General features: G+C 43.7%; 1 protein-coding gene across 1 annotated transcript in view; it reads right to left on the bottom strand.

Moving 5' to 3' along the window:
* ADGRB1 (adhesion G protein-coupled receptor B1) overlaps positions 1–24,414 on the bottom strand; it is a 204,560-nt gene that overhangs the window by 140,157 nt on the left and 39,989 nt on the right. The window contains exons 3-7 of the mRNA XM_027845202.1: positions 21,820–21,927; positions 6,536–6,700; positions 5,821–6,012; positions 1,339–1,503; positions 571–735 (exon numbers count right to left, since the gene is read on the bottom strand). Of these exons, the coding sequence (XP_027701003.1) occupies positions 571–735; positions 1,339–1,503; positions 5,821–6,012; positions 6,536–6,700; positions 21,820–21,927 (795 nt within the window). The remainder of the gene's footprint in view (positions 1–570; positions 736–1,338; positions 1,504–5,820; positions 6,013–6,535; positions 6,701–21,819; positions 21,928–24,414) is intronic.

The following is a 24,414-nucleotide window of genomic DNA, read 5'->3' on the forward strand; positions in this document are numbered from 1 at the left end:
CAATCAGATTCAGAAAAAGAAAGTTAAAAGGAAAAGAATGAAGGTGGACGGGATGGAGTTTGGGTCAGTTAGCTAAATTGTTAGAGTCCAGTTTAGCCAGGTCAGAGAAGACAAGTCTAGCTCAGGATAGTTATCCACACAGGAAGAATACTCGTTCCCCAGCCGCAGCATGACCCCCAACCCTACCTCCACACTGGATCCCAAACCTGGTCACAGACTGAGCCCTCCTTCAGTTCTTAGATCCTTGTTAGAGAATTCAAGAGCTAGCCAGGCCCAGCCACCCTGAATGTTACCCTTTTGCTGCCTAGAATTTGGCATAGCCATGTGACTGTCTCTTCTGTCTCTGGTTAGAACCAGAGTAGAACCAGAGTGGGACCACAAGGTCCAATTTCCCTGGCAGTCACGGTCATAAAGTCAGGCAGAAAGATTGAGGGAAACCAAGGCCCCCAGTTGTCTTTCTTCTGGGTGGTAAGGAGGAAGGAGGGAGAAGATGGGAGGAGGGGGATGGGAGGAAGGAGATAGGAAGAGGAAGGTGTAAGGAGGGGGTGGCTTGAAGGGAATGTGACTTACCCGGGCACCTCCTTTGGCTGCACTGTCTGTACTCCTCCTTGGGACCCTGGCATGCCTCACCTCCAAAGAAAGGGCCCAGGCAGGCTCGATCACGTCTCTGGGTGCCCCCACCACATGTGGTACTGCAGCTGCCCCAAGTGCCCCAGGATTGCCACTTGCCATCCACTGGGAGAGTAAGACATGACAACATAGAAATATGAAGAAATAGAGACAGAGAAGCAGAGACACAGATATGGAAACAGAAAGAAGCACAGACCCAAAGATGGGGAGACACATAAGGACATAAAGGAAAGGATGAAGAGATAGGACAAAGAGACAAGCAGAACAATACAGATAATGTAGACAAAGACACAGAATCATGGCAGTTTAGAGACCCAGAAACACAGAAGGACAGAAAGACACGGAGACACAGGGACAGAGTCACAGGTGAACAAACATAGCATCACCAAGGCAGGAACACAAAGAGATCCAGAAACAAACAAAAAGAAATAAAGATAGGAAGAGATGGAAATATAGAAATATTGGAGAAGTAGAAACCCAGAGAACCGAAGACTAGGACAAGAGAAGATTAGGTCCCAGCTGAGGCTTATGAGGCTGAGGACCCACATTCCACAGCCCTGAGTGAAGTTCACCCTCATGCCCTTGGCCCATCTCCCCTTGGCCCACCTCCCCTTGGTCCCATCTCCCCTTGGCCCATCTCCCCTTGGCCCATCTCCCCTTGGCCCTCCCTTCCTCCCATGTGCCATCCTTTGGGGGATGGATACTGACCTGGGCACTGCCGGAGGAAGCAATCTCGAGTCTCGGCCCAGTGACCCTGGCACTCAGCCCCTCCATAAGAGGGTCCATTGCACTCCCTCGTGCGCTGCTGGGTGCCATTGGAACAGCTAGATGAGCAGGAACTCCAGCTTGACCACTCATTCCAGTTGCCATCCACTGCCCGGCCCAGGGGGAGAAAAAGGGACAGAACACAGAGCATGAATATCTTTCTTGGGCTTACCATTCCCTGGTGGAACAGTATTTGGGGCTGTCAAGCTGCATGGGTCCAGCTGTTTCTGACCATTCCCCTGCCTCTCAGGAGTATCTCAGAACTGGAATAGGATTGGAAGGGTGAGACTCATCTGAGGGAGGCCAATCCTGGAGGCCAATCCTAGGGGCCAACAGATTACCATCCTCTCAAAGGAAAGGTGCCTCGGGGCAGAGTGCTCCAATGTCAACAACATAGAATGTCTAAGCTAGAATGTACTTCAGAGGGCATCCAGTCCAACCTATATCTAAGAAAAAAAATCACTTCTATAGTATCCATCACAAGTGGTCAGCCAATCTGTCCTTGAATATTTCTATGGGGAGGAAGGATCACTACCTTATGACGAAGACTGTTGTATTTTTGGATAGTTTTTAATTGTTCGTAGAGACCGTGTGATATAGTGGTTAGAGAACCACTCTCTAGGTCAGGGAAGATCTGGGTTCAAGTCCTGCCACTGACAAATATTGGCTGTGTGACCCTGGGTAAGTCATTAACCTCTCTCAGGACTCCAAGCAACGCTCAAAGACTGTAAGTTCTAAAGCTGGTACCATGTGTGTCGGTGGAGAAAGGTCCTAACCAGTAGTTCCCTAGGCCAATGAAAGCACAGGTCTGATCCTCCTCCTCCCTAAAAAATTAAGGAACTTTATCTTTCTCTCATGACTTAAATTACTCCTCACCAATTCTTGCCATTGTTTCTGGTTTTGCCCTCTTGGGATCAAGGAGAACAAATTCAATTCATCAGTCACAAGACATCCCTTCAAAGACTTGAAGACAAATCATCAGGCCCCACTCCCAAGTCTTTTCTTTGACAAGTCAAACATTTCAACTGTTTTCAACTATTTTTCATAGGACATGGTCGCCAGTCTTTTCATCAACTTTGTTTAGCTGAACTGGTAACAATTCATGGTTTCCCCATTTTGTACTTGTGGGATTGTTGGCTTTAATCCAAGGATATGGCTCTATATTTACCTCTATTAAATTTCCTATTTTTAGATAGTGACTTATAATTCTAGTCTGTTGAGATATTTGAGGACCCCTATTGTCATATAATGTGTTAGTGAACACTTCGGACTTCATGTAACCAAAGCTATTATCACCATCACAACCAATACCTTCACCACCACCATCATCAACATTGTTATCATCAACAGCATCACCCCCATCACCAATACTACTATCATCATCACTGCTACCATCCCCACTGTCACCATCATTATCATCACCATTGCCACCATGACCACTGTCAACATTACCACCATCACAATAGCTACTACTATCATCACCATCACTGTCTCTGTCATTCATCATTACCATTACCATCACCATTTTCATCACCATTATTGTCTCCATTAACAATTACCACTGTCATCTTCATTAGCTAGGTCACTACTACCAACCCCAATGACCTCCACCGCCACCATCAGCAGCATCACCAACAGCATCAAATAGGATCTGTTGCTTTTGTAACAAACTCTCCCATGGGAGGAAAGGAATAAGACAAATGGCAATAGTTTTCAAAGGTGAAGGACATAAATTGAGTTGAGCCCCCAAAAGACAACTCATTTAAGGGCTGTGAGGCCCAAGAGCTCAAGAATGCCCATATTATCCCAAACACCAGCCCATGAGTCTCTTATCTCCTCTATTCCTCAGAGTTGCTAGGAGCTAGCTTGAGGCCTGGTTCTGGGATATCCTTTCTCTTTCAAGGATAAGACTAGAAACAGGTTCCAAAATGAGAATCTTCTAGAATGGCTCTCTAATTTGCCATTGATAGAAGTTCATGGAGTTTAGGAATGTTGTGGACATCCCTGCCCTTCAAGGCTTCTCTGACACTGGGCATGAGAGCCAGGTTCTTATACTCTAAATAAGAGGCTACAGAGATGAGCAATGGGGAAAATATGATGGGGGAAACCTCTAATTGTCTCATGACTGACCCCGAAGCAGAAATGATGGTCAAGGATGGAAGGGATTCTGTCCCCAGCAGCCAGCACCCAAGGGCCAGGACTCTGAGGAACAAGTACCAAAATGGATAGCGACCAAAATGGAAGACAGCATGACAGATAAGAGTAGCAGAGTGTCAACTTGGGGCAGGGGAGGTTGGGGGACTGAGGTGAAGAAGTGATCCATGATAGTAGGATGGAGAGACAGAGAGCCAAAGAGACAGAGACAGAGCCACAGAGACAGAGATAGAGACACAGAGAGACAGAATAACAGACAGAAGTGGAAGCAGAGAAAGACAGGGACAGAGAGATGGATGGACAAAAGACAGAAAGATGGATGGACAAAAGACAGAGAATGAAAGACAGACACAAAGAATAAGAAATAGAAACTTTTATAAGAGATACATTAAGAAATAGAGATGGAGAGAAGAGACAGGTAGACACAGAGCTAAAGGGAGAAGCACAGCCAAACAGAAGGAAGAGGAGAGACATCTCTGGGAGGATTTCTTAGCAGCCAGAGGCAGAGGGGGCAGGGAGGAGCAGAGCATTTGTATTGAAGCAATTTGCAGAGCTGGCCAGGAGCCTGCTTAATCCCCATGGCTATTTTTAAAGCTCTTTCTCTTCCTCTAAGCTATTTCTCTCTGCTTTCTTTTTGTTAAGGAAACAAGTGAGATTGTGATTGCATAAAGCCACGCCCATGGCAGCCAGGAAAGCCCACGGGCCCCTGTCCTTCACCTTTAAATGCCAGCATCAGGAGCCGAGGGGTCACCTGCTTCAAGAGACATTGGCTCAAGGTCTACCTTCTTGGAGATGGGCCTAGCTGGTTTAGGGATCAGGGTTCAAGACTGGAAACAGCTAAAGAGAAAGTGAATAAAGGAAATGGATATTACTCTACCTTCAATCTCATTTCTGCCATGAGATCTTCCTTAACCAACTTCACCCCCACAGCACTGTTTGGGACTTTCAGTAGGCCTACTCATGCATGCTCTCTGGACCACATCTCTTTTATGCTAAGTAGTTCATCACTGGCCTGCTAGGTGGCACCATAGTGCAAAAAGCACCAGGCCTGGAGTCAGGAAGACTCATCTTCCTGAGTTCCAGTCCTGCCTCACACACGTACTAGCTGTATGACCCTGGGCAAGTCCCTTAACCTTGCTTGCCTCCGTTTCCTCATCTGTAAAATGAGCTAGAGAAAAAAATGGCAAACCATCTAGTATCTTTGCCCAGAAAACCCCAAAGTGGGGCAGCTAGGTGGCGCAGTAGACAGAGCTCTGGCCCTGAAGTCAAGAGGACCCGAGTTCAAATCCAGCTGCAGACACTTACGAGCTGTGTGACCCTAGGTAAGTCACTTAATCCCAACTGCCTCAAAAAAAATTACAAGAAAACCCCAGAGTGGTGTCACGATGAGTCAAACATGACTGAAAATGACTAAGTAACAACAACAAAGTTTACTACCTTGAAATGAACATTGGGGCTTTGGATAAGGACGGTGATATCTTATTAGTGGTGAAGACAGTGATGATGGTAGAATGTATATTCCTTCAGGGCAAAGACTCTTTTTGATTGGGGCATTGTAATTCAGCACCTGGAATAGTGCCTGGCACAGAGAAGGCACTTCATAAAATTTGTTGAATAAATGATGAATGAATGAATGATGTCGGTAATGGTAATATTACTCTGGTAATAACAGAGACGATGAATGACCAACAGGTATTTATTAAGCATCTCCTGTGCACCAGTCCCAATACACTGGGTGCTGGGAATATACAAAGACAAAAATGAAACAGCAGAAAGATGGCAGTGATGGCGATGATGGTGATGGGTTTGGGCATGATGGTAGTAAAGAAGAGCTGTCATGTCCTGCTTCCACTCCTGCCCTTTACCCAAATATGATTTTCTTGTATTAATCTGCAATTATCCATAGATCATATCCAAAGGACTTTTTCTATCTTCTGTGTCAGAACACTCAGATGGCGACATCATCTGCTTCCGTGGCTTTGCCAACAGCTACAATGACCATTGCAAATGCAATGACCGCTTGGCTGCTGATAGCAAGATCTCTTCCTCTTAGGCAGACACTGTGGTATCGTGAATAGAATTGATGAAATGAACAGCATTGGGTAACAGAGGAGCAAGAAGACCATGAAAGAGAGATCCCTGGTATCATGCCATATGCCCTGGTATATCCAAGGGTCGCCTAATCTTTATTCCTGCCTCTAGGGAGGCCCTGCTCAAAACCTGCTGAGGAGCTTCGCCCTATCTCCATCAGCCACCCCAGCCTGGCCAGACCAGCCCCTCTGTCTCCCTCCAACTTACCAGGGCACAGGGCGATATTGCAGAACTTGGTCTGTTTCTCCGGACCTTCACAAGGGTTGCCTCCAAACTGAGGTGGGCGGCAGGTGCGGGTACGGTCCCGGAAGCCCCTCCCACAGGTAGATGAACACAAACTCCAGGGTGACCACTCATCCCAAGTCCCATGAACTGTGAGGAAAGGGTAAGGTCATCAGGAAATTCCCCTGCCTCTGCAATAGTACAGACTGTATCTACAACCCCCATCAAGGAAATCTACACACCATTCACTGAGGCCAAGCTCCCTGCTGGCCTGTTCCTTCCCTAACTATACCCTTCTCCTCTCCTGAAAACCAACCTTCATCATAAAGCTTTCCCTGATTCAATTCACCCCTCTGGTCAAGCCAACACAATGTAGGACAGACTCCATCCAGGTCTGAAAGTGTACTTACACTGTTTCTCCTCCTCAAACCAGGGGCGCCTAAGGACAGGCCTTATACCTCCTTCTTAGGCCAGAGGCTCCTTCAGGCCACGGGCTATTTCTCCCCTCCATGCCTAGGGATTGCTGAGGGGAGGATTTATGTTTCCCCTAAAGATAGGGGCCGTGTCTTCCTATTCCAAGACCAAGTTCCAGAAATCAGGAGTTGAGACTTTTTCTTCAACCAGAGGCTCCCATGACCTAGTATTCCAACCCTACCTTGGAGGGAGGACTCACCTGGACAGATGGCTGAGTTATTGCACTGTCTCTGCTCCCGCAGGGGTCCACTACACTGGGTGCTGTAGGATGAGGAAACGCAGAAACGGGTCCGGGTCTGCCAGCCCTCACCACATGTAGTCGAGCAGACACTCCACGGGGACCACTCCTCGGCTGCAGGGTCTCCTGTTGGGACACGGGACACGAAAGTCAGCACCGAGGCAAAGGCAGCAGGAAGGATTATCAAGGAAGCCGATGGCAAACTCTTCCCATCCACGACGATTATTAGATAATGGCTATGTTCAAAGGAGGGCTATATAAGTCCATGCTCAGGGACAGATGGATGAATGGGGTAATTATAGTGGTAATGAAAGTAATAAAGAAAATAAAAAGAGGAAGAGGACAAGAAACAGAAGGAGAGCAAGAAAGAAAGAAGAAGAAAGGGAAGGAGGAGGAAGAGAAAGAAGTAGGAGGAAAAGGAAAGGGAGGAGGAGAGAGAAAGAGAAGGAGAAGGATGAGAAAGAGGAAGAAAAAGAAGAAAAGGAAAAGGAGGAGCTGGAGGAAGAGAAGAGGTCAATAAATACATGTAATTTCTTCAGCATTTTGAATTTTCATAGAATCTCCAAAGGGAGCTCAGAGGCCTCCTAGTTTGAGCTATATTTGGATAATAATTCCCCTACAACATCATTGACAAGTGGTTGTCTTGACTTTGCTTGATGACTTATGCTGAAAGGAAACCCATGACCTCCTGGGGTAATTAGTTCCACTTTTGTTGTTGCTGCTGCTGCTATTGTTGTTGAGGTGTGTCTGACTCTTTGTGACCCCATTTAGGGTTTTCTTGGCAGGGATACGGGAGTGGTTTTGCCATTTCCTCCTCCAGCTCATTTGACAGATGAGGAAGCTGAGGCAAACAGGGTTAAGTGACTTGCCCAGGGTCACACTGCTAGTAAGTGTCTGAGGCTGGATTTGAACTCAGGTCCTCCTGACTCCGGGCCCAGTGCTCTATCCACCGTGCCACCTAGCTGCCCCACTCTACTTTTGGATAGCTCTATTTATTAGGAAGTCTTTTCTTACATTAGGGGCAGCTAGGTGGCATGGTGGATAGAGCGCTGAGTCTAGAGTCAGGAAGACCTGAGTTCAAATCCAGCCTCAGATACTTTCTAACTGTGTGACCCTGGGCAAGTCACTTAATCCTGTTTGCCTCAGCTTCCTCATCTGTCAAATGAGCTGGAGGAGGAAATGGCAAACCATTCCAGTATCTTTGCCAAGAAAACCCCAAATTAGGTCACAAAGAGTTGGACACTACTGAAAATGAACAATTTTTCTTATATTAAGCCTAAGTCTGTCTCTCTGTAACTTCTTCCAATTGTTCTTAGTTCTGTCCTCCGGGCCCAAGCAGAACAAATGTAAGCCTTCCTCAACATTCCAGTCCTTCAAATATTTGAAGACAGATATCCTGCACCCCTCTAAAGTGTCTCTTCTCCACGTTCAACAGCCTCGGCTCCCTCAGATTATCCTTATATGGCATGGTTGTTGTCCCTCTGGATGAACTCTAATTTGACCTTCCTAAAAGAGAATTGAATAGAGTTCTCCAAACTAAAATTGACTAAGGAAAAGTACAGTAGAACTGTCACATTCTCTCCTCCCACTGCCCAGTCCCAGACATGACTCTTAATGAACTTTTTCGACTGCCATGTCCTCGTGTTAACTCCTATTTAACCTAAAGTCCATCAAAACCTTTAGATCAATGTCTCATTTACTGTTATCTAAATACACCTCCCCATATTGTGCTTCTAAAGTTGATTTTTTTCAACCCAAGGGTAGAAATTTACATTTATCTTTATTAGATTTCATCTGATTAGATCCAGCCTTTCATTCCAGTCTAATGAAAGATATTTTTGAACCTTGTTTTATTGTCCCTCTCAGTATTGGGTCACCTATAGATGTAATAAACCTGCCATCTACATCTTGATCCAATTCACTGATATAAATGCTAAGTAGAATGCTGCCAAGGACATAGCTCCTGGGACAACCCACCAGAGACCTCCACCCAATTTAACATTGGCATTGGCATTGGTTAATGATTATTCTCTGGGAACCTTCTTGATTAACCAAGTATAAAGCCTGGGAGGTAAAAAAATATACCAATGAGTTCAATTCAGAGAGCCCAGGATTTGAATCCCAAATTGGGATGCTCTAAAGGGAAAATGTCCTTCTTGGTGGTATCGCTCCTGGCTGAGGAGGAATCATGCTCAAGTCAGGCAAGATTTGGGAGAACTTTAGTGTAAGAGAATCTAGGAAGCTCAAATCTGCTCCATTTGGGAAAAGGAAGGTTCCTTTTGTACATGCACATAGAATCATAGTATTTCAGAGTCACAATGAACCTCAGAGGTGATCTATTCCATCCCATGCCTATTCCTGAGAAGTAGTCATCCAACCTTTAAAGGGGAACTCACTACTTTATGAGGTAACACACCTCTCTTTTTGACAACTCGAATTGCTACCAACGTTCTCCCTTACACTTACATCAAGTTCAAATCCACTTTTCTGAAGCTTCCACTGAGCGATGCCAGTTCTGGTCTTTGGGATCACACAGAACAAGTTTAATGCCCTTCAAAATGACAGTCCTTCAAGCTTTTAATGACAACCACTAACACCCTAAATCATCTTTTCTCCAGATCATACATTTCTATATACTGTATAAAGATAGAAAAGTCCCATCTTCTCCAAAATATATACAGCAAGACTTTTTTGTGGTGCCACAGAACTGGAGACACATGCCCATCAATTGAAGGATGAATAAATAAATTGTGGTACAAATTGTAGGCAGCTAGGTGGTGTCATGAGTAGAGCTATGGATCTGCAGTCAAGAAGACCTTAGTTAAATATGTCCTCAGAAGCTTATAACTATGTGACCCTGGGTATGTCACTTAAATTCTCTGTGCCTCAGTTTTCTCATATGTAAAATGAGGGTAATAATAGTATTTACCTCACAGAGTTGTTTTGAGAATCAAATAAGATAATATATGTAAAGCACCTCACTTTAGGAATTTAAAGCACTGTATAAGTATTAGCTATTAGTCATTGTACAAAAATATAATAGAATATTAATGCATGCTAAGAAATGACGAATATGAAAAATTCTGAAAAGCATGGGAAGCCTTGTATAAACTGATATGGAGGTCAGTAAGTAGGACCAGGAAAAATTATGCACAGTGACTGCAAAAATAGAAATGTTAAGAATAAGAACAACAGAAACGAATTGAATCTATGTAATTATAATGACCAAGTCTGGTCCTGAAGAAGAGGTGATAAAATCCACTCCCTCCCCTTTCTTACCTCCATGGGGGACTACTGATGTAGAACATTGCATATAGCATTAGTCTTGTTAATACATACTTATTTTGTATGTAATTATATATGTACATGTTGCCTTTCCTAATATATTATAATAGGAAGATCCTAATTACATTGGTAAGACCCTTGAGAGCTGGGACTGCTTTAGTCTTTGCATCTGTGCCCCCAGCATCAGCTCCTAGACTAGGGGTGGGGAACCTCTGGCCTTGAGGCCACACATGGCCTTTTGGGTCCTCCTAAGGAGATTTGTTCTGTGAAGTTTGGATTCAGTCAAAGGGCCGCACTTGAGGATCTAGAGGGCTACATGTGGCCTTGAGGCCACAGGTTTCCCATCTCTGTCCTAGGACATAGTAGGTATTTAATAAATGCTTGGTAATTGATTAATTGATTGATGTGTTGATTTTGATTGACTTTTTTTTCTTTCTTTTTTTTTATTCTTTGTTTTAAGAGATGGTTGCCTGCATTGGGAAGGAAGAAGGGATTTTTTTTTAATTAAGATAAATTAAAAAGCAAAACTATCAATAAAAGTTTTTAAATGCAGCCTTGTATGGAGAAGAGAGAAAGGGAAGACAAGGAATGGAAGAAAAGGGAAAGATAGAAGTGATGATGGTGAAAAGAAGCCACTGAACTAGAACAGTAGTGTAAAAAGGAGAGATAAAGGTAATTAGTGGAAGATTCCTAAGCCCAAGGAGACAAAAAGATCAGAAAGGTTCAGGGCCTCAGGTTGAGGGTTAAAGGTTTTTTGTTTTGTTTTGTTTTGTTTTGTTTTTTTAGCAAAGAGTTAATGATCTGTGGTCAAAGTAAAAAATCCCCTAATTCTAAGAGGAGGAGCTGGCATTTGGGCAAGTTGATCACAGGATAAAGAATCCCAGAATCTCAGAACTGGGGGGGACTTAAAGGTCATTTTTTCCCACCTGTGTATAAACAGGAATCTGCTTTACACCTGACAAGTAGTTATCTAGCCTTAATGACTGGGGTTGCTCAGTAATTATATACTGTATAAAGATAGACAAGTCCCACCTTCTGAAGCCCAGGCCAGAGTTGAGCATCCTTCACTGGGGGTCATATTCTAGATTTATATCATAACTCTACAAGATGCCTGATGGTGGAGCTATCAGCCAGGAAAACTGAAGGAATACCCCCTCAACCTCCCTCGGTCCTTAGTTAAATTCAGATAAATTAGCTTGGGGGACACACTGACTGAGCAGAGCTGAACAGATTTCTTGTCAGAACCTGCACCCTAGTGTGCTATTTCTGAATTTCCATTACTCTTTCCCCTTGTGAATAAATCCTTGAAATAGCACACAAAATCCTGTGTATATGTGTGGTAGATAGCAGGTAGCAGGGAAGGAAGGAAGGAAAGAATGAAGGAATGAAGGAAGGAGGGAGGGAGTGAAGGAGGAAGGAAGGGAAGGAGGGAGGGAGGAAGAAAGAAAGAAGGAAGAGAGGGATGGAGAAAGAGGGTGGAAAGGAGTGAGGGAAGAAAGGAAGGAAGGAAGATATGGAAGAAGGAAGGAAGGAAGATAAGAGGGATGAAGAGAGGGGAGAAAGGAGGGAAGAAGAGAGGGAGGGAGGGAGGAAGGAAGAGAGGAAGAAGGAAGAGAGAGAAGACATGGAGGAAGGGAGAAAAGGAGAGAGGGAGGGATGAAGAAAGGGAGGGAAGAAGGAAGGAAGAGAGGAGAAGAATGAGAGGGACAGAAGAGAGGGGGCAAATGAGGGAGGAAGAGAGGAATGGAGGAGGGAAGAACAGAAGAAGGAAGGAAGGAATATATGGAGGAAGGGAAGAAGGAAGATAAGAGGAATGGAAGAGAGAGGAGAAAGGAGAGAGAAAGAGAAGGAGGAAGGAGGGAAGAGAGGAAGAAGGAAGAGAGGATGAGAAGAATAAGAGGGACAGAAGAGAAGGTGGAAAGGAGGGAGGAAGAAAGGAATGGAGGAGGGAAGAAAGGAGGAAGGAAGGAAGGAAGGAAGGAAGGAAGGAGGAAGGAAGGAAGGAAGGAAGGAAGGAAGGAAGGAAGGAAGGAAGGAAGGAAGGAAGGAAGGAAGGAAGGAAGGAAACAAGCATTTATATAGTACCTACCATGTTTAGGAGTCTCCCTCCATAGCCTACTCAACAGTGGCCATCCAACCTCAACCTGAGGTTGCCAAGGCAATTGTGGAGCTGCTGTGATACTTAGGTCTTGCTTCTAGCCCAGCCCTTCAAGACATTATCTCAGAAAAGTAGTCCCCTTGGGGATGTAATTGGGTCTATGGTTGCTGAAACCACAGCTACTGAAGACCCAGCAAAGAACATTCTTACCACAAAAGTCCTTGGCACTTTGGTTCCATGTCAGAAACTGACATCAATGGAAACGACATGGAAGAAAAGGCAGGACAATTTGCTTTGCTGCTTGCTCCGTAAGGACCAGAAGACCTTTCCATTTGACTTACAGCTGAAACTTTCCATATGTATTATCTCCTCCATTATGAGCTCCTTGAGGGCAGGGCCTGTCTTATTTTTCTATATGTTATATCTCCAGGAAGCTAGATGCTATAGTGGTTAGAGCTCTGGGCCTGGAGTCAAGAAAAACTGAGTTCACATCTGACCTCAGACATCTGTTAGCTTTGTGACCTTAGGCAGGTCGTTTAACTTCTATTTGCCTCAGTTTCCTCAATTGTAAAAGGGGATAATAATAGCATCTATCTCCCAAGGTTGCTGTGAGGATCAAAGATAATATTTGTAGAGAACCTGGCACATAACAGTCACCATAGAAATGTTAACTATTATTATTTAGCAGGATGTTTTGTACGGAGTAAGCATTTAATAATTTCTAAAATTCATTTGTTTTTTCGAGTCTTTCCCCATATTGAGATGAAATTTGCTCCCCTCCAAATTCCTCCCATTACTGTTGGCTCTGCTTTCTGGGTCCAAGCAAAATAAATCTAAAGCCCTCTTCCATACGGCCATCTTTCAAATACATGGACACAGCCATCACATTCCCACAGAGTCCTCTCTTTCCCAGCCTAAATACTGCCCATTCCTGCCATCAATCCTCCCATTACGCTGCTCTTGTTCATCCTTCCTGCTCTGGACCTGAACCAGCTTATCAATGCCCTCCAAGAAACACTGTGCCTACTCTTTAATGCAAAGGTTGGAAAGAGAGGTAGAGGAAGAATTGGAAATTATCTGATTTCCCTAGAAACTGAGGCTTTCATCAAGCTCTCAGCCAGTGTCTACCTCAGGGGTGGGAAACCTGTGGCCTCCAGGTCACATATGGCTTTCTAGGTCCTTGGGTGTGGCCTTTTGACTGAGTCCAAGTTTTATAGAACAAATTCTTTTATTAAGGGGATTTATTCTGTGAAATTTGGATTCCGTCAAAGGGCCACACTTGGGGACCTAGAGGGCCACATGTGGCCTCGAGATTGCAGGTTCCCCACCCCTGGTCTACCTCAATGGCTCCCCTAGTCCTGCAGGCCTGCCCCCAGGGCCTAGAATCCTATCACTTTTTCCCCTGTTTCAGCCTTTCACTATCATGCCTCCCCCAGTGACCACTTGCTGGGTTCCTTGTTGAAGGAATTGCTATTCAGGTATGATCTGGATCAGATGACCCCTGGAGTCCTCTAAAACTCTGAGTTTCTTTGATTCTTGGAATGGGCTAGGAGTCTCCCACTGGAACATACTCCCATGGGTACTTCTAGGTCCTAAGTGGACTCCTTTCAAATCATTCTCCTCCCCTTCCCCCTTCATTTATAGATAGAATTCTTGGTCAGATACAGGTTGGACTAGTTGCCCCCTGAAGACCCTTCCAGCTCTCAAAATATATGTGGGATAGACTCCTATGCTCTCCTGAGCTCCCATGATGCTCCCTTTTACCCAGATGGAATTCTCTTTCTAATACAGTCAGGGATCAAGAGAGCCCAACCTCTCAATATGCTAAAGGGCTGTGGTGGGGAAAAGGAGATCATTCTGAAGGATAGTTCTTATTAAGAAACTTGGTCTTTCCTTCCAAAAGGGATAGGTAAATATGTAGTTAAAAATAAGCAAGAGGGATAGAGTACTGGCCCTGGAGTCAGGAGGACCCGAGTTCAAATCTGGTCTCAGATCAGACACTTGACACTTACTAGCTGTGTGACCCTGGGCAAGTCACTTAACCCCAATTGCCTCACAAAACAAAACAAAACAAAACAAAACAAAACAAAACAAACAAAAATAAGCAAGGGGAAAATTCAAAACAGGACAGTTGAAGGGATCAAGGGAATGGGGCTGGGATAATGGGAGTGGGAAGAACATTAGGTTTAGATTCAAGAGACCCTGGTCCTGGGCCCAGTCCTGCCACCTTTTAGCTGTGTGACCTTGACTATGCCCCTTCCCCTCTATGGACCCCAGTTTTCTTCTCAGGAACAACAGAGATGTAATAACTATGATTGCAACATAAGGACATGGTAGCTAATAGAGCTTTGGGCTGCTTTAACCAAAGTAGAGTGCCCAGAATGAGGAAAGTACTTGTCCCATTGTTCTCTGGGCTTGTCAGACCGCATTGAGGACATCATATCCAGTTCCAGGCACCTCATTTTAGTACGGCAATCATAAGCTAGAGTGAGCCCAGCAGAGGAAGGCCAAAAGAAGAAACAAAGTTCATGCCATAGATCGAAGGAATTGTTGATGTTTAGCCTGGGGAAGATTCTTAAGGGAGACATTCTTGGTTTCTTCAAATATCTAGGGGGCCATCCTAGGACAGAGTGGGAAGAATTTTCTAGTGGGTCTAGAAGTGAGAACTAAGAACAGTTGAATATGGGGAGAATTACAGGCAAGCAGATTCAAGTTCAATTTAAGGAGGAAAAAATTCAATCAATCAGAGTCCCATCCTTGGCTGAGATGACTTCCAATTTACCCCCTATATATCTTGTAGGAATTAAGTTGTTTACATGTTGTCTCTCCCATTACTTTCCCCATTACTGTAGAGGGCCATACCATCCTCCCAGTCCCTCAGACTTAGAGGCGAGGTATCACCCTTGACTTTTCACTATCTCCCACCCTCCAATCTGATTTCATTTTTGCAATGCTCTCCTTTCTCTTTTCCGACACTGCCACCACTGGGGTGCAGGCCCTCATCACCTCACCTCACACCTGGACTACTGCAACAGCCTGCTGGTGGGTCTGCCTCTCCCTGCTCTAGTCCATCCTCCATTCAGCCACCGAAGTGGTTTTCCCAAAGAACAGTTCTGAATATGTCATCCCCCATTCAATTAGCTCCATCAATTCCCTGCTACCTCTGGAATCAAATACAAATGCTTTCTTTGGCATTCAAAGCCCTTTGTAATGCAGCCCCTTTCTGTACTTCAAGTGTCTCCATCCAGTGATGCTGGCCTCCTGGTCGTTCCATGAACAAAACACTTCCCTCTTAGCATTTTCTTTGGCTGTTCCCTATAGCTGGGATGCTTTCCCTCCTAACTTCAGTGTATTGGTTTCCCTGGCTTCCTTGAAGTCTCAACTAAAATCTATCTTCTTTTTTTTTTTTTTTTGGAGGCAATCAGGGTTAAGTGACTTGCCCAGGGTCATACAACTAGTAAGTGTCCAAGGCCAGATTTGAACTCAGGTCTTCCTGATTCCAGGGCCAGTGCTCTATCCAATGCACCACCTAACTGCCCCCTAAAATCCTGTCTTCTACAGGCTTTCCCAACCCTTCTTAATTCTAGTGCCTTTTCTCTCTCTCTCTCCCCCTGTCTCTTTCCTTCTCTCTCTCTCCCTCTCTTTCCCTCTCCCTCTCTCTCTCTTTTGGTGAGGCAATTGGGGTTAAGTGACTTGCCTAGGGTCATACAGCTAGTAAGTATCATGTGTCTGAGGTCAGATTTGAACTCAGGTCCTCCTGACCCCAGGGCCAGTGCTCTATCCAATGCCTTCCCTCTCTTGATTTATTTCCTATTTCTCCTGTCTATAGCTTGCTTGTACATATTTGCTTGTTTGTTGTTTCTCCTACTAGACTGTGAGCTCCCTGAGGGCAGGGACTGTCTTTTGCCTCTTTTATATCCCCAGCACTTAGCACATAGTAGCCATTTAATAAATATTTAATGACTGACTGATTGGCTGACATTAAATTGTGAACTCCTTAAGAGGGGAACTATTTCTGCCTTTGTATCTGCTTAGTACAGTGTCTGACATATAGTAAGTGCTTAATAAATGCTTGCTGACTTGACTTGAATTCTACATCACCTGAAGGTGTTTGAGGGCTAGTGGATAGAGTGTTGATCCTGGAGTCAGGAAGAACCGAGTTCAAATCCAGCCTTAGACATTTACTAGCTGTGTGACCCTGAGCAAGTCACTTAACCCTGTTTGCCTCAGTTTCCTCATCTGCAAAATGAGCTGGAGAAAGAAACATCAAACCTCTCTGGTATCTTTGCAAAGAAAACTCCAAATGGGGTCACAAAGAGTTGGACATGACTAAAACAACTGAACAATAGAAACAGCAGATGAAGGTATTAGAACAAAAGCTAAAAAAAAAAAAGGTCAGGGAAACTGCAAAGGATTCAATCAATCAATAAACATTTATTATACACCCACAACATTCCAGGCATTGTACTAAGCACAGGGGATGCAAAATAAGGCAAAAAATCCTGCCCCCAAGGGGCTCACAATCTAATGATCCCTATAAAGGGTGGGAGATTAGACTAGATGATCACTCAGGACTGTTCCTGCTGTGATATTCTCAGATTCTAGGAGAGAACAACTATAATTTTCATATTCTATGGCCCTTGAATTCTAATGTTGGGCTTAACTGGGTCCCCAAAACTTTTTTCTTTCTTTTTAATCTCAGAAGAAACTACCATTTAGGTCCATCTTTTTGCTTTACTTTAATACTTTGATGAATCTGCGCTCTCATCAATGCTAATATTGCCTCCACATGTACAGAATGAAATCTACCCATGCTTTCTCATCACTGCTGGCCCTCTTGCCTTTCTGACTGTAAGTTTCCTTCGTGAACGTCTTCTAAGCCGCTTCTTGTGCATAAGTCACCAATGGTAACCTGCGGTTGCCCACACACGCCCACCATGCCTCTCCTCCTTGACCTTTGGATCACCAGCAATTTTTCTTCCTGGGAGATTATGGTGTTCTCTGATTCACAGCCACATAGTCTCACCAGGAAAACAATCATATCAGGAAGATGAGTTTCAGTGGACAGGAATAATTCGGGATCAGTGAAAGCTCTATGCAGGCAATTGCTGTCTTCTTCCTATTCAAGTCTAGGGCCAGCTCATCGTCCACCTGCAGAGTCTGTTCAAGACATACCAGTTGGAGCAGAAGACCTTTGAGGTCTCTCTTTTTTTTTTTTTTGGTGAGACACTTGGGGTTAAGTGACTTGCCCAGGGTCACACAGCTAGTAAGTGTCAAGTGTTTGGTCTGAGGCTGGATTTGAACTCAGGTCCTCCTGACTTCAGGGCTGGTGCTCTATCCACTGCACCACCTAGCTGTCCCTTTCTTTTTTTTAATCTACTTTATTTTTTTTTTCTTGGCTAGGCAATGGGGTTAAGTGACTTGCCCAAGGTCACACAGCTAGTAAGTGTTATGTGTCTGAAGCTGGATTTGAACTCAGGTCCTCCTGAATCCAGGGCCTGTACTCTATCCACTGCACCACCTAGCTGCCCCTTGAGGTCTCTTCCAACTTGGAGAGGCCATGATGCTGATGGAATAATACCCTGGTGACCTACCCAACTCTTTGCTATGGTGGATATGGATAATCCAATCCAAGAAACACTTATTAAGCAGCTAATATGTGTAAGCCATTGTGCTAGGCACTAGAGATGCAACAATAAAACAAAACTCAAAAAAAGGGCCTTCCCTCAAGAAGCTTCCATCCTACAGACGGGAGACAATATGTATGCCTGCATGTGTGCGTCCTTGCACGCGTGTGTATGTAGTGTTTGGCTGACATTATATTGTGTATTCTCTCCTGGAGAGAAGGGACTGTTTTTGCTTTTGTATACTTGGTGCCTGCTATAGTGGCTGGTGCACAGTAAGCACTTAATAAATGCCGGCTGACTCAATGAATTCCCTATCACTAAACATGCCACTTGGTGTACTTATGTGTCTCTATATAAAACATATATGCATATATTATATACACATAAATGTATATATGCACATATATATTATGTACTCATATGTATACAATATATAATACATATATTATGTGCTTATATGTACATACACACATACATGTGTCTGTATAATATATGTGTATACGTGCATACATATAAATATGTACACATATATTAGCATGTGGCATCTAGTGGACACAGTGGATAAAGAATTGTACTTGGTACTCAGGAGAACTGAGTTCAAATTCTGTCTCAGACACTTACTATCTGTGTAACTCTCAGCAAGTCACTTAAATGCTCCCAGCCTCAGTATGATCATCTGTAAAATGGGGATAATAATAGCACCTAATTCACAAAGTTGTTGTGATGAGCAAATAAGATTATATATATTTTAAATATATGTGTACTTATATACACACACATACACAGTCCTTTACAAATCTTAATATGCTATAGAAATGTTAGCAACTATTATAGCTATTATTTTGTTGTTTATTATTCTGTTGAAAATAAGCATAGAGGTGGACTAATAAAGACTACACAGATGAGAAAATATACATATGAGTGGTAGGTGTTACTATCTTCTTACTCACTTCCTTTATGCTAATATAAAATTTTGATTCTTCTTTTTCTCTCTCCATTTTCTTGGTATCTTCCTGTCTTTGTGATTATCTGGAAAATTGACCCCCAAGTTCCTTCAAAATCAAGTTGCCTCCAGCACAAATTCATTCTGTTTGCACTTGGTCAGATTTATCTGTTGTGTCTGAATTCATGTTGTCAAATGCCATTTCATTTCCATCTCCTCCTATGATTTGGGCACGGAGGTGTTCGAGTACAGATGTGATTGTTTCATTTTCATCAATGATGAGTCTTTGATAACACTGGCTGGTCTGGGGTGTACATTTATAAGAGCCATTCACAGTTCCTCAATGCCTGGGGTGCAGCCTCTCCTCATCCCTACTTCCTAGAGTTCTCCTCTTCCTGAAAAACTCAGTGTAGGTGCCACATCCTCTAAGAAATCTTCCTTGGTTTCCTTTCCCTACCAATTTTCCCTTTTACTTGACTTCTTTGTGTATGGATTGTGTTCTCCGCCCCCCCCAGCCCCGCCTCCAGAAGACTAAAATCTCCTTAAGGATGTGAACTATTTTACATTTTTTTTATATCTTTTTATCCCCAGCACAGAGAAATCAAGTCAACAACCATTTATTAAGTGTTGATTATATGCCAGACACTGTCCAAAGTGCTGGGGATGCAAAGAAATTGACATTTATTTGGGGATGAATTAAATTTGAAACCTTAGCATCATAAATTTAGAGCTGCATAGGTCCTCAAAATCTAGTCCAATCTGCTCATTTATAGATAAAGAGACTGAGGCCATGTTGCTAAGACCAAGAGGTAAAGCCATTTACCCAGTCTCACACCAGATTATAAGCAATATAAGCAGGATTAGAACTGAAGTCCTTTGGGTCCAAATCTAGCTGCCTCTCTATTTATTTTCTTCTTACTTTAGTTTATAAATCTTCTTTGCTGGGACTCATGTCAAGCTGTCTACACAGTGTTAACACCTTGTAGGGGGTTTGTTGAATTAAAGTCCAGACTCTGTTCCCACCACTGCTTTGTGAAATGAAATTGCTTGTGATATGCTAGCATCTTCCATGGAATTGCTTCACAAATGAGTTTGTGCCTTAGATGGTACCACACCTCTCGCCTTGGCAAGGAGATTAAGTCCCTGCTGGCTGAAGGAGGTTCTGGGCTCTGTTGGGCTCAGCGTCTACATCAGTTACAACTTTTCTACACCATAATGATAATCTGGGCCATTTCTTTGGCCTGGACCTGTAGCGGAGCAGTGAAAGGAACTCCTCGCACACAAATTCCATCCACCAACAGAGGTCTTCAAGCCACAAATACACACCTTGTAGCTTTGTTGAGCTCCCTGGTCTACTGAGAAGCGAAGAAGGCAATGGCCCAGCATCACACAGTTAGTGTCAGAAGTAGAACATAACTCTCTGACTCTGAGGCTGGCTCTCTGTCTTTTAGCTCACAATGCCTCTTCATCAGAAGGGACATTCTTCTTTTATCTCTTTCCTTTTGCTCTGAGTCAACAGTTTGTTCAAATATGTCAAACAACAATTATAACAATAATAATTCACATGAATATATCATTTTGAGGTTTGCATGGTCTGAATACGTTATCACATCTGATTCTTGCAGCAACTTTGGTGAGGTAGGTGCTATTATTACTCTCATTTTACACATAAGGAAACTGAGGCAGATAGAGGTGAAATGACTGGTCCAGAGTCATTCAGCTGGTCAGTGTCTGAGGCAGGATTCAAACTCAGATCTTCCTGATTCTAAGCCCAACACTCTATCCGCTGAACCACCTAGCTGCCTCAGATAGCTTAGAACTACTGCAATTATGTGTACCATCTTCACCCCGCACCCTTCACCTTGGAGCTTTTCTCTAAAAACTGAGTTGTCTGATCACACATAAATACTCGAATCTGAAATGATCCCCACATCAACTTCTAATTCTTTTCTTGAAAATATTCATGATGTACAGGTAGATGTGAAGCTTTTGAGGAATCTTCAAGCCTTATTGACTCTTATTTCTTAATCAGGAAACATTTTTTGAGATAATTTGTAACCCCATTAGGTGGCATAGCTAGGTAGTGAAGTGGATAGAGTACCAGGCCTGGAGTCAGGAAGACTCATCTTTCTGAGTTCAAATCCAGCCTCAGATACTTACTAGGTGTATGACCCTGGGTGAGTCACTTAACTCTGGTTGCCTCAGTTTCCTCATCTGCAAAATGATCTGGAGAAGGAAATGGCAAACCACTCCAGTATCTTTGCTAAGAAAATCCCAAACGTTTTCAACAAAAAGTTGGACATGAATGAAAAAATGACTGAACAAAAAGTAGGTGGCACAGTGAATACAGTCCAGAAGTCAGGCAGACCAGAGTATGAATCTTGCCTCAAACATTTAAGACCTGGGCAAGTCACTTAACCTATGTTTGCCTCAGTTTCCCCACCTATAAAATGAAGTTTATACCATATACCTCCCAGGGGTGTTGTGAGGCTCAAATGAAATAACACATGTAAAGTACTTTTCACTTTACATGGAGCCTTCAAATGCTATATAAATGCTAACTATTGTTATTTACCATTACTTTGAATTGAAAAGGACCACAGTATAAATTTTGACTTGATTTGTAGAATCTTGCCTAATTCTTCCCAGAATTTTTCTAATTCTTCATCCTCAGCAACAGATGTTAGTGCACAAGTTTTCATCGTCTTTAAGCTAGCAGTCATGGTTATTACTGGATGAGGGGATGACTGAGTACGCCTGACTGAGGCCATCACTCTAATCACTAGACTAGACTACAATCACTAGAAATACAGTCCATTTTTTTGATTCTATCAGTTACCACAACCAGAGAATGCCTTATGTCCTAGGCATGAGACCCTGTAGACTTAGCTCTACATGTAAAAGACTCACCCCCAACCCAAAGTTTTCAAAAAAAAAAAGTTAAAAAAATTGTGTCCACATGCAACTGGGAAACAAGATATACAGGAAGTGGGGTATAGAAATCTATCCTGCACTATAGGAAAATTGAAGGGGAAGGGGATAAAAGAAGGGAGGGGGAGAAATAGAAGGGAGGGCAGATTAGGGGAAGGGGTATTCAGAATGCATGCCATCTTGGGGTGGGGGGAGAGACAAGATGGAGAGAAAATATGGAACTCAAAATCTTGTGGAAGTGAATGTTGAAAACTAAAAATAAATAAATTAAAAAAAAAAAGAGACTCACCCCCAAACCACTCCCCGGCCTTGCGCCACCCCCTGCTCCACGCAGAAGCCCTCTTCACTTTGGTCCTCTTACCCGTCTGGGGGGATGGGTAGCCAAACTGCTGCAGGTCATCAGCTTCCTCTCGCCTTCGGGTGTCCGTGGACCTCAAGGATTGACTCCTAGAATTATATCTTCCACTGGCTATTTGGGAGGAGAAATAGGGAGGGAGGGAGGAGATCAGCACACTGGATCTGCTGTTGGCTCAAGTTCCAACCTCTCTTCCCTCCCTGATATTCCCCCCACTCAGGCAAGGAGAGACCACGACTTATCCTCAGAACAAAGGCTCCCTGAGGTCAGGGGTGGGCTTTTCCCTTTCAGACCAGGGATTTCCCAAGGTCAAAGGCAGTGTATTCCCCTTAGACCAGAGGTTGCCTGAGGTCAGGGGTCTCGTTTCCCTTCATATCCTATCCAGGCCTAGAATTCCCCAAACTCTTCCTAACAAGACCTGCTGAGTCTGGCCTCATGACCAGGAAAGAAGGTTCATAAAATTTAAAAAAAGAAAAGACGAAAGCCCACACAGTGACATTCTCATTATAATTTGATTTAACATTATGGAAGGATTTAAAAAATGCATGAAGTCATTAAGGTCGATTATTAGAGAAATCTCATAAGCTGAGACTCAGGGCCAGAGGGAAAGGGATCCCCTTTGGGACCAGGTCTACTTAAGGCATACCCCCTATCAAATCAGGTCTCAAAAGATACAACCTGATACAGTAGAATGAGCCCTGAACTGTGAAATAGGCCACCTGGGTTCCAGGGCTGTTTAAGTCACTCGGTAGAATCCTAGAATACCAGAGTTGCAAAACCTTAGAGACCATCTAAAACAGGGATTGTTAACCTTTTCTGTGTCCACGGAGCCATTGGATGGTCTGGTAAAGCCTGTGAACCCTTTCTCAGAATTATGTTTTCAAATGCATAAAATAAAATACATAGGATTCCAAAGCACATCAATTCTATTAAAATACGGTTATCCACTTTTTTTTTTTAAATAAGAATAGACTCCAGATTAAGAACGCCTGATCTAGCTAAGGTCCCTCAAGGAACGAGAAACACTCAGAGAGAGGAAGTGATTCGGCCCCAGGTTACACTGATGATTGTTTATTTGGAGCCAGGGTGAGGCAGGGATGGTTCTGGTCCTGGCACCATCAGTGATAATGTACAGTCTTGAATGGGTCACATCCTTTCTCTGGGGCCAAGTTTCCTCTTCCGTAATAGTGAAGAGGCCGAATTGAAAAATGATGTTTACTGTTTCTTCCAGCTCTCTTATTTGCCCCGTGAATAATCTAGAGGTCATCTCAGGGATGAGTGACTTTTTTTATTTGTTGTGAAGGGATGCTGCTGTTTTATGACCTTAGGCCTCTAGAAGCAGGGCTGGGTACATGTGAACAAAGATGCTGGCTGGAGCCTAGGAGTGCTGGACATGGAATTTGCTTCCCACAGATAATTCATTAGGTATTTAATACACTCATGTATAATTGAAAGTTAATTATGAAAGAGGATGCTATCCCTTTATTATTACTGAAAAAGAAAGCTGCTCGGGGAAGGGGGTGGAGGGGAGGTCCAGGTGTCATCCTTCAAAATATCAGAAATAGGCTTGAGGTTGATTTTCTGAGTGAAAGAAGATAGTAAACCAATGGGCCTCGGGATTAGAGGTGGCATGATGCATTGAAAGGTGTGCTCGGTCTCAGTTTCCTTGTCTGCAAAATGAGGAGTTGGACTTAGCCTCTCAGGTCCCTTGCAGCTCTAAAACTACGATCATGTGATCCTCCAACTAGCCAAGAGAACTCCAGATTTAGGCATCCAGGTCATGGTAGTGTCTCCTCCCCCATGGAGTCATCCCACTCTTCCGAGAACTAGCCCAGTATGGGTATGGGGCAATGGGGTCAAGATTTGGTGTCCTAGGGCTCAAACGTCCTGGTCCCTTTCTTACCCCAAGACTTCTCTGTATTCCTTAGTCATCTATTGCATTTTTCCTGACACCCTATAATCCCTCTCACACATCCCAATATTCTTCAGCTCCTCTTTCATATTCCATACTCCTGTTCCAATATTTCATAATCCAGACCCAATATTACCTAGCCCAGAGCCAACGTTCTGCAACCCCTCCCTCATATTACATTGCCCCGTCCAAACAATCCACAGCCCAAATCCAACAATCCACATTTCCTACCCCACTAGTCTTCAGCTCCTCTCTATCCCACCATCCAGTCCCAACATTCTACCACCAAGAACAAATACTCCAAAGTCATATCTACTTTCACTGTCAAGTTCTGGCTTCTAGTTAGACTAAAGCAGCCAACCCCCCTGAATCGGAGTCTCTCCCCAAACCTTTTATTCTCTTCCTGACACTGCACTGCCTTCCTATGTTCCATCTCATATTGCCCAACCCTCTCCTATTACTAATTTCCTAAGATAAAGTGCTGGGCCAAAGCTGAAAGTGTCTGAGTTTTCAATTCCAAATGCTGCTTTCATGTGAAAAGGAAATGAGAGAGCCCAGGTTGTCCGAACGTTCATTAATAATTCTCATTTGTACAGCATCTAGCTTCACAGTTTACAAAGCATACCTCTGGGGGAGGTCTTGAAGATTTTATTGTCTTCAATACCCAAAAAAGGAAACAGAAACCTAGA

This window comes from Vombatus ursinus, unplaced genomic scaffold (assembly GCF_900497805.2).
Source record: "Vombatus ursinus unplaced genomic scaffold, bare-nosed wombat genome assembly UNPS02005236.1, whole genome shotgun sequence".
Lineage (NCBI taxonomy): Eukaryota > Metazoa > Chordata > Mammalia > Diprotodontia > Vombatidae > Vombatus > Vombatus ursinus.